At 44.1% G+C, this 11,274-nt stretch overlaps 1 protein-coding gene across 2 annotated transcripts in view; it reads right to left on the bottom strand.

The window, feature by feature from the left end:
* Positions 1-8,492: 8,492 nt before the first annotated feature.
* ankrd6a (ankyrin repeat domain 6a) overlaps positions 8,493-11,274 on the bottom strand; it is a 65,739-nt gene continuing 62,957 nt past the window's right edge. For both annotated transcript variants that reach the window (XM_086128111.1, XM_086128112.1), the window contains one exon: positions 8,493-10,965. In XM_086128111.1, coding sequence (XP_085984237.1) covers positions 10,780-10,965 — 186 coding nt within the window. In that variant the 3' untranslated portion in view covers positions 8,493-10,779. The remainder of the gene's footprint in view (positions 10,966-11,274) is intronic.

The raw sequence follows: 11,274 nt of genomic DNA, 5'->3' as shown, positions 1-11,274 counted from the left end.
TGGAGGCATCCGATTTAAAATGAGAGTATTTGGAAAACAAACAAACAAACAAAACGATCATTTGTTGTTAAATGCTTTGTTTTTATAGTGTGTCAAAGTACGCCAGGGACTAAAATAGCTCCTTACCGGTTCTCCGTTTCAAAGGCTTCAACCCTCTTGTTTGCCTACTCCAACGTGAAATTTCATTGAGAACAAAGTTTCTTTAAGGCAGTGGTTCTCAATTAATTTCTGTCATGCCCCCCAAGGAAGAGTAAAACATCTCGCGCCCCCACTCCCGCACGACTGTAAATAGTATCATTTGTCTATAAAATTGTTATAAGTACACCTTTGCATAACACTGTATACTTATTGACGTATAAGAGAATAAAAAAGAAAGAAATATGGACCAACTTTATGGACCAACTTACAGCAAAGAATAGCTTTAGTAACTGGAATAGAAAAGATTTAAAGTGCATCTGAAATTCAAAAATAACATTAAATCCTTAATTTTTGACTGAGCATGTCAAACCATACGAAACTGAAAAATAAAATTACATAAAATCAATAACTAATAATGCATTCAAACTAATCACCAACATTATCTCAGGAGCACAATATTAAAAAAAACTTTAACCAGCAAAACAAAAATATATAAAAGAATAGGCGTTTTTTTTTTAATCAAAGTTGATGTCTGGATTAATGGCTACAATGAGCATGTTTTGCAATGCACCGCTTTTCGAAGCAAGGTTTGAAGCAGGACACAGCAACTCTCGGCTCCTGCTCAATGTGTAGCCGGGACCTGTATTTTAGTTTACTGAAATAGCAGTCACAAAGCGGCATGATTGTTGGCAAGATTCGGCACGTTTTCGCTGACAAAAAAACTCGAGCAGCTTATCAGCGTGATTGGGGTGTAATGTCTTTAAGTGACGCCTTAATTTATTTGGCTTCATGCTGTCTGCTACCAAAATTGTTAGACACAGTAAGCACATCGATCATTCCTCCTCACAATGAAGCCAAGTCACCCAAAAGTCCTTGGGTGTCTTGAAAGGCGCTTATAAATAAAATGTATTATTATTATTATTATTATTATTATTATACGCCTCGTCATATTTCCTCCCTGAGAATGCTCCCTGCGCAAACTCTGCCAAGTGGAGGTGCAACTGCACATTATTTTAGGACAGTAAAAACTAGAAAAACATGTTCCCCGAGGTCAAACGCGCCCCCCTTGACGGAGCCTCGCCCCCCCCTGCCCCCCACTATTTGAGAAACACTGCTTTAAGGGAAGGAAAAACGTCCAGGTTCTGGCTGCCTCATTTCTTGAGTGCAAGTTCCGATTTTAATTCAGTTAATTTCTCTATTGAACAACCTATGGCAGAAATAAGAAATAATCTGATCGCACCCTTTTCACAGCAGCCCCCCTTCCTAAATGATTTGTTGTGTTTGGAAAGGACTGGGTATTTTTGGTATGATCGCAAGGACTTGTTTGACTTTAATTTAGAGCCGAAGCAATTCATAGAATTCTATATGGCAGGCCCGGCGGAGTGGGATTAACTGTTGATTTATCGAAAATCAATGAGGGAAATAAGGATGACAAAACAGTGTGAAGTTAATAAGAAAAAGTATTTAATAAGTGAGATACATGTATTTATTTATTTTAAATGGATGAGGGAAGTACTGAATAAGAATGACAAAAATATCAAAGTTAGATTAAAAATTTTTTTTAAGAAGCTAAGAAGACAGCAACGTTGAAAATAAGTAGATGATAACAATGGAAAACAATAAAATGTAAAATAAATGACAATACGAGAAGATATATATCTTCTTCTTCTCCTTTCGGCTTGTCCCTTTTCAGGGGTTGCCACAGCGAGTCATTTCCATCTTTCCCTGTTCTCTGCATCCTCTACTCTGACTCCAACTACCTGCATGTCTTCCCTCACGGCATCCATGAATCTCCTCTTTGGCCTTCCTCTCTGTCTCCTACCTGGTAGCTCCATCTCTAACATTCTCCTACCAATGTATCCACTGTCCCTCCTCTGTACATGTCCAAACCATCTCAGTCTGGCCTCTCTAACTTTTTCTCCAAACTTTCCTGTCTGAGTTGTCCCTCTGGTGACCTAATTTTTGATCCTGTCCATCCTTGTCACTCCTAAGGAGAATCTCAGCATCTTTACCTCAGCCACCTCTAACTCTGCCTCCTGTCTTTTGCCAATTGCTAGTGTCTCTAGACCGTACATCATGGCTGGTCTCACAACTGTTCTGTAAACTTTTCCCTTCACCTTAGCTGACACCCTTCTATCACAAATCACTCCGGACACTTTTCTCCAGCTGTTCCATCCTGAGGCGGCCCGGTGGTCCAGTGGTTAGCACGTCGGCTTCACAGTGCAGAGGTACCGGGTTCGATTCCAGCTCCGGCCTCCCTGTGTGGAGTTTGCATGTTCTCCCCGGGCCTGCGTGGGTTTTCTCCGGGTGCTCCGGTTTCCTCCCACATTCCAAAAACATGCATGTCAGGCTGATTGGACGCTCTACATTGTCCCTAGGTGTGAGTGTGGGCGTGGATGGTTGTTCGTCTCTGTGTGCCCTGCGATTGGCTGGCAACTGATTCAGGGTGTCCCCCGCCTACTGCCCGGAGATGGCTGGGATAGGCTCCAGCACCCCCCGCGACCCTAGTGAGGATCAAGCGGTTCGGAAAATGGATGGATGTTCCATCCTGCCTGCACTCTGTTCTTCACTTTTCTTCCACAGTCTCCGCTGCTCTGCACTGTTGATCATAGGTACTTAAATTCCTGTACCTTCGCCACCTCTGCTCCCTGTAACCTCACCGTTCCACTGGTCTCCCTTTCATTTATGCACATGTACTCATGTCTTACTACGACTGACCTTCATTCCTCTTCTCTCTAGTGCAAACCTCCACCTTTCTAGGTTTTCGTGTAGCTGAATAAAAAAATCCTCGTCTCACCCCTCGGGTGGTGTCCGTCCCCCATTCACCTCGGGTCCTCCTCGAGAGGCCAGGAAGCTTGAGGGTTCTGGGCAGTATCTTTTTTTCTGGACTGAGATGTCCGATGTGTCTCCCGGGATCTGTTGCAACCACTCATCTAGTTTGGGGGTCACTGCTCCAACCACCACAGGCACAGCTGTCACCTTTACCTTCCAGGCTCTCTCCAGCTCCTCTCTGAGCCCTTGGTATTTCTCGAGTTTCTCGTGTTCCTTCTTTCTGATGTTTCCATCATTTGGGACCGCTACATCCACTACAACGGCTTTCCCAAGATGGCCTGTGCGCCAGTGTGTTCGGCGACGCTCCTGCCATTTCGGGTTTTTTTACTTTTCGCAATGCTTGTTACCTCCCTAACAGCGTCTCGGTTGGTTTATGATCGCCGATCGTTGTTATTGATTCAACAACACGTCTGAGATTCGGCCGCGTTTTGGCAAGACGGTGGTGAAAAGACGCTACCTCTGTTCTTGGCTAACTTGCCAGCTAATCTCTTCCGCGTTCGCTCGCCCCCTTCACAGAAGTGCCGCCGCGGCAAACGTAGCGGTCAGCTCGTAAAGCTAAAACGGGATCTGAGACACACTCCGATCGCTCCGGCATGGTGTGCCCTCGACCCCGTCGCCTCGTGCTTGCTAACAGTCGTTGGCTCTCCCACCGCGCCACGGCATTTCTACCCTCCACGCCTTTCTCGGGGAGGAATCCAGCGAAAGCTTTTGAGGGAATTCCCCCGGGCTCGGCGATCGGAAGAGGCAATCCCTCCCGTTGCTACTCCCACAAGGATCGCGTTGTTAAACGCCCGGTCGCTGACGAACAAGACCCATATTCTGAGGGAGTATTTCCTTTCCAATGACTTGGATTTCCTGTGTCCGACGGAGACTTGGGCACATACTGGTGAGTACAACGCTTTGCTTAAATTGTTGCCACCTGACTGTGGTTTCCTCGATACCCTGAGGACATCAGGCCGTGGTGTAGGAACGGTGAGTATCTTTAAGAACAATTTCAAATGTAAACGGTGGACATTCACCACATCGGCCACCAGCTTTGAAGCAACCTTTGAAGTTGGTCGTGTTTTCCCGGTGCTCTGTGCTGTCATTTACCGTCCTCCTAAATACAACAAAGACTTTTTAAGCGACTTTTCAACCTTTCTTGCGGAAATCAGGCTGAGATATGATCATATCCTCCGAATGGGGGATTTTAATATCCATGTGTGCTGTCCGGAAAAACCACTAGCAAAGGACTTCTTAAGACTTATCGACACTTTTAATTTCGTGCAGTATGTGACCAGCCCGACACATAAACAAGGACATATTTTAGACCTTGTCCTTGCTTATGGTCTACCGGTGTCAAATCTGGAAGTCCTTGAAAATGGGATTTCTGATCACATGGCAGTTTTATTTGACGTAGTCTTATCGCATGCTGCTGTGAAATCTGCCGCTCCTAGTTGTAAACGCCGAATTTTTAAACCTCGCACTGCTACTCGTTTCTCTGATGCCTTTAATAACCTTTGCGTACCCTCGTCTAACACAGAGGAACTCACCTCTTGATTCGACTCATCATGCCATGCCATCCTGGATTTGGTGGCTCCTTCAAAAACTGTGCTCCCAAAACCTAAACCCGAGCCATGGTTTAACGATATTACCCGCGCAGCTAGGCAGGGGTGTTGCAAAGCCGAACGCAAGTGGAAAAAAGACAAATTGCATGCCTCTTATCAAATTTGGAAAGACTGCTGGCGTAACTACCAGCTCACAGTAAAATAGGTCAAAAGAAAATATGTCGGACCTTATTCAAGCTAACCGTCACAACCCACGCGCACTATTTAAAACGATAGATTCTGTACTCAAACCCCCTCTGCCTACCTGCTCGGATTCTTCACCCGAGATGTGCAACAGATTCCTTCAGTTTTTCATTGATAAGGTCTCTACAGCTAGGACTCCGGTCTCAAATACCGCATCTGACCCCTCTGTCCATGTTCCATGTTGAGCTGTGCTAAATTCTTTTGAAACTGTGTCCTTGATGCTTTTGGAGGATGTAGTTCGCCAGACAAAGCCATCTGGCTCCCCTTGCGACTCTCTTCCCCCGCACTTCTTTCAGGAGGTTCTCCCGAGTGTTAGCGCATCGGTCTTGGATATCATCAACAGCAGCCTCTCTTCTGGTATAGTTCCCCAACAGTTTAAACATGCTGTGGTCCAACCCTTGATCAAGAAACCTGGTCTTGATCCAGATGTGCTGTCAAGTTTCAGGCCCATTTCCAAACTGCCTTTCATTTCCAAAATTCTGGAAAAAGTGGTGCACATGCAGTTGAAATTTTTCTTGGATGAACATAACATCTTGGAGGTCTTACAGTCAGGTTTCAAGCCGATGCATAGCACGGAGTCAGCCCTGTTACGCGTTTCTAATGACATCCTCCTGGCAAATGACCCTGGAGACCACGTGTGTCCAGTTTTATTGGACTTAACTGCAGCATTTGATACAGTGGATCACAGTATTCTGCTGACACGTTTGCAGCACTTGGTGGGCATTGGCGGCAGTGCTCTTGAGTGGTTTAGGTCCTATTTAGCTGACAGAAGCTTTTGTGTCAGCCTTGGCTGCTCTGAGTCACGCACTGCTCCCCTGTCATGTGGTGTTCCACAGGGCTCAATTGGGGGGCCTCTGCTGTTCTCGCTGTATCTGCTCCCATTGGGTTCCATCTTAAGGAAACATGGTATTCCCTTCCACTGCTATGCAGATGACTGCCAGATCTATGTCCCACTGAGCAAGAAAGACGCCTTCTCATGAAGGCCACTCCTATCCTGTCTGGAAGAAATCAAAACCTGGATGGCACAAAATTTCTTGAAATTCAATGAAAAAAAGACAGAGGTGATATTGTTTGGTCCCAGTGGCCCTTGTAAATCCCATCCTGTAGGCTTGGGCCCCCTGTCTCCTTATCTTAAGTCAACAGTCTCAAACTTGGGCCTTAAACTGGACAGTGATTTCAAACTTGATTGGCAAATTGGTGCCGTTGTTAAATCCAGCTTCTTTCACCTTAGACAGCTGGCCAAAATAAAACATCTCCTCTCACATGAACACTTTGAGACAGTAATTCATGCCTTCGTCACATCCCGGCTCGATTACTGCAATGCCCTTTACTTTGGAGTCAGCCAGTCCTCCATTAAGCGCCTTCAGCTGGTCCAGAATGCCGCTGCTCGCCTCTTGACTGGTACTCGTAAGAGGGAGCACATAACTCCTACTCTGGCATCCCTTCACTTGCTCCCTATACATTTTAGAGTTATTTTCAAGATCCTCTTATTTGTTTTCAAATCTCTGAATAATCTCGCGCCACCTTACCTCTCTGAGCTCATCCGCCCCTACACACCTGCCCGGCGCCACAGGTCTGTGGACCAGACATTATTAGAAGTACCAAGAACTAAACTGAGGCTCAGAGGGGATCAAGCCTTTTCTGTTGCTGGTCCCTCTCTCTGGAATGACCTCCCACTGAACATTCGGCAAGCCTCCTCACTGCCCATCTTCAAAACCCTCCTCAAAACTCACTTGTATTCTTTGGCATTTGACTCAGCATGAATTAGATTTGTTCTTGGTGTTACTGTTTGGTGCTTTCTACCGCCTTTATTACCGATTTGTCTTACTGTTTATTGTGCATGTTAAATTGATCCATGGACAGCACTTTGTATGCAGCGATGGCTGTTTGAAAGTGCTCTATAAATACAGTATACTTGACTTGACTTGACTTTCCTCTGCCCTTTATCTATGATCATGATATCTGGTTGGTTTGTCATTACCATCTTGTCCGTCTGGATCTGGAAGTCCCACAGGATCTTCGTTCTGTCATTCTCCACCACCTTCGGAGGTGTTTCCCATTTTGACCTTGGGGTTTCCAGTCCATACTCCGCACAGATGTTTCGGTAGACTATGCCAGCCACCTTGTTATGGCGTTCCATGTAGGCTTTCCCTGCCAGCATCTTATACCCTGCAGTTATGTGTTGGATCGTCTCAGGTGCCTCTTTGCACAATCTACACCTTGGGTCTTGTCTGGTGTGGTGTATCTGGGCCTCAATGGCTCTGGTGCTCAGGGCCTGCTCCTGAGCAGCCAGGATGAGTGCCTCTGTGCTGTCCTTCAGGCCAGCCCTCTCTAGCCACTGATAGGACTTCTTGAGATCAGCCACTTCAGTTATGGTCCGGTGGTACATCCGGTGTTGGGGCTTGTCCTCCCATGATGGTCCCTCTTCCAGCACCTCATCCTCTGTTCCCCATTGTCTGAGACATTCTCTGAGTACGTCATCCGTTGGAGCCTTCTCCTTGATGTATTCATGGAGCTTGGATGTTTCATCCTGGACAGTGGCTCTCACACTCACTAGTCCCCAGCCTCCTTCCTTTCCGCTTGCATACAGTCTCAGGGTGCTGGATTTGGGATGGAACCCTCCATGCATGGTTAGGAGCTTTCGGGTCTTAACGTCCGTGGTCTGAATCTCTTCCTTTGGCCACCTTCTTATTCCTGCAGGGTATCGGATCACTGGCAGGGCATAGCTGTTTATTGCCCGGGTCTTATTCTTGCCATTGAGCTGGCTTCTTAGGACTTGCCTCACTCGCTGGAGGTATTTGGCCGTAGCCTCTTTCCTTGTTGCCAGTTCGAGGTTGCCATTGGCTTGTGGTATACCGAGGTACTTGTAGCTGTCCTCAATGTCTGCTATTGTTCTTTCAGGGAGTGAGACCCTCCCTATGTATACATATATATATATATATCCATCCATCCATTTTCCGAACCGCTTGATCCTCACTAGGGTATACTAACTCAACGTAATGCCTGGTCTTTATTCACCAGAGGCTCATCAACCTAGTCTCTTATTTCTCTCCTGAAATAGTGTCTTCTCCCGCTTGGTGTACCTTAGCCTTCTCCTTTATGTACAATCTCTGTACACAGCTTGTAATGGAGGCTCTCGCTGGCAATCCGTAGTGGAGTCATTAGATGCAATGCGAATGATTTCAGCTTGAGTCGAGCTGTGGACAATGTTGACAGGCTTGCATGCAGTAGCCATACATTTAGCTATGGCTTCAGCAAATTTGTTCTTCGTCATGTCATCCATTTTCTTCGCTTTGAAATGATCCATAGCTGTCTGTCTGAGACGAGGGGGGGAGTACTCACGTCAGCTGTGTGCTTGGCCATTAAGTGGTATTTCAGACTCGTTTTGTTTCTGGTTTATTTATAGAGAAACGTAACATCCGCTGTGACGTGTGCCGCGTTAATCTCGCGAGAAAAAATTTAATCCCGTTAAAATTCATTTAAATTAATGCCAATAAAAACGCGCTAAACTGACAGCTCTAATATTTATATATATATATATAACTGGACTAAATTAATTCCAGCCACATGCATCTAGGGTAGAAATCCCTCAGAACCTATTCCAGTTAAAATTTCAATGTATTGAAGCTGCAATTTCCCAAATTGTCAAAAAGGACTATAATCTGGCAAAAAGGTCTCAAGAACAAAATGATCCTTTTCGGTGATGAAAAAAATGGACGAGTGCGCAATGTGTCCACTTCCTCAAAACTAATTTTTATTTATGACAAGGATAAAAATCACTACGGTTCTATGAATGGCCCTCTTCATTGAAAAAAAGTATTTTCTCCTCCTGTCGTTTATGCTAGTTTTGCTATATGCTCTGATTCTCACACAGAGATTAAGAAAAGAAAAGACAAGCTATCAGTTTCAAGTAACTTCCCTCATTGTCCAATCAAAGAAGACAGTCCCAACATTTCGGCACAAAAGAGCCCCGTATTTTTGGGGTTCTCACTTTTGGGGCAACAAAAAGGGATTTTTCTGCATATTGAGTAGTTTCAACTGGTTCTTGCTCTGCATCCATTTCTCCAACATATTTTTCTTAGTTCGCCACCACGCATTAGGAAGTCCTGTTAACTCATGTTTTTGACCTATTTGGTATTAAATTCAATCATCAACAGCTCATTTCCCCATCAAGGGTAACATGTTGACACCAATCCTCTGAATCCACTCATAAAGCACAGAATAATGATTTTGTGTGTGTGTGTGTGTGTGTGTGTGTGTGTGTTAAAAAAAAAACTATCAATACCTGTTCTCACATGTAATGACAGGCTTAAATTTCAAACACATAAAACATATCTGTGAGATACATGTTTCATGGGCAAACCTTTTGGGAACAAACCATCTGTTTCTGAATACATGATCAAGCTTGGATATATATACTGATTGTTACCATCACCAACCATACCATCACATTTCTCACACTGGTAATGATAAATTCATCCTTTTGTAATATTCACTCACATAAACACTATTGGTGAGAAAATGACACATGGTATATGTATCAATATGTATCATGTTATCTGTATTTATCATGTAAAAATGATACATGATAAATGGTACAACAAAGGACGCTGGACAACACCAGGAAAACGATACAACCCAAAATCCTTGCAAAAGCCAAGGACAACATATAAACGGACATAAATCAATCAATAAATACTCAAGGAAACCCCAAACACGTAAAATACAAAACCATGACTGCTCATTACAATGAAAAACTACTTACAAAGGTCAGTTCAAAAAACATACAGAGAGATTTAAAAAATAAATAAAAACAAGAACATGAAAGACAGAGTGTCTGGAAGATTCAACACTTGGTGACAGAGTCGTGAGCAACGGAAATAATCCAACAAAGACATGACAATGTGAAGGTCCTTATCTATACAGCTGATTGTGATTGTCAGCAGGTCTGCCACCTGGAGGGAAAGGCCCTCTTCTGGCACCCGCTGGAGAAGCACAAAACTGAACATTGACAATTAGAGGTTGAAAGGGATTTGTAAATCACTTATTTACATTTCACACTATGTCCAGACTTCATTGGAATTGGGGTTTGTAAAATAGCTTCTTTTATATCCAGAAAGGGTGGTTGATTGGTTAGATTGGCTGCCCTACAGTGCAGAGGTGCAGGGTTCGATTCCAGCTCTGGCCTTCCTCTGTGGAATTTCAGAATCAGAATCAGAATCATCTTTATTGGCCAAGTATGTAGAACACACAAGGAATTTGTCTCCGGTATAACACGCTGCATTAGTATCATCGTAAACAACAAATCATTGAAACATTTTAGAGTAACCAGTAGCAGTATTTGTAGTACAAGAAGAGTGACTACGTCAGTGACTGTTTAAGGAGTTAATGGCTAGAGGGAAGAAGCTGTTTTAGTGTCTACTGGATTTGGTGCGCATGGATCTGTAGTGTCTGCCTGAGGGGAGTAGCTGGAAAAGGTGGTGGGCAGGGTGCGGGGGATCCAGGAGGATTTTCCGTGCCCTTGTCTCCAAAAAATGTCTTATGATTAGGCTGAAGTGAATTCCTCTTTCCTTAACTTCGCAAGGATATAGGCACCAGAGAACCTTTAATACAGGGGTGGCAAACTAATTTTTGTCACGGGCCACATTGTAGTTACGGTTTCCCTGGAGAGCTGTTATGAATTTTGGGAAACCATATAAATGTTTAATCACCTCCACATATTGCATACACAGCGCACAACAAATTGATGGATAGACAGTACTTTTAAAATCAGAAGTCAAGAATGACTGCTTTTCTGGATTACATATGACAATTTGAAATTTTGGTTCAGACTTTAGCAAGCATCATGGAACTTGACATACTTGATTTTCTTTTGCGGGCCACATAAAATGATGTGGCGGGCCAGATCTGGCCCCCGGGCCTTGACTTTGACACCTGTGCCTTAATAGATTGAATTAAATCAAAATTGACTGATTGTATTAGCATAGACACAGAGAAAATTCTTGTCATGATTTTTTCCTCAGGTTTCTGCATTCACGCCAGTTTTCAACTTCTGGAGCTCTTCCTCTAATACGTTGATATGTTGCAGTAGCTCCTGTCTCTCCTGCTCCATTTTGACCTTTGTCTGCTCCTCCACTTCGAGGACCTTTCTTTCATACCAACGCTCCAACTGAATGGACACCGTCTCAAAGAAGTGCTGAGTCACCTGCCAGGCACAAAATAGCACCGTTGAAAGTTAGTATCAGATTCAACTATGTCATCTTATTTCAGAGTAACCAGAAAGTGGATTTGTTAGGGAGTAATTTTTCATTTGGAAAAACGATTAAAAATTGTAGTTTACTGACACATATGTGGAAGAAAAAGATGATGATGAAAATTATATGAATTGCTTGCGGTATGGTCACACATCCACATGGTGCAAGTGGGAGCACAGAAACAGAAGCGCCTGTGGAAGTGGAAGTGGCAAAGGGATCACGAGGCCTCATGGCCTTCCAGGTATGTCAAGAGGTGGAAA

Source organism: Hippocampus guttulatus, chromosome 13, assembly GCF_054856545.1.
Source record: "Hippocampus guttulatus isolate MCC_2025c chromosome 13, RoL_Hgut_1.0, whole genome shotgun sequence".
Classification (NCBI taxonomy): Eukaryota; Metazoa; Chordata; class Actinopteri; order Syngnathiformes; family Syngnathidae; genus Hippocampus; species Hippocampus guttulatus.
This window is presented reverse-complemented; position numbering and strand designations above follow the sequence as displayed.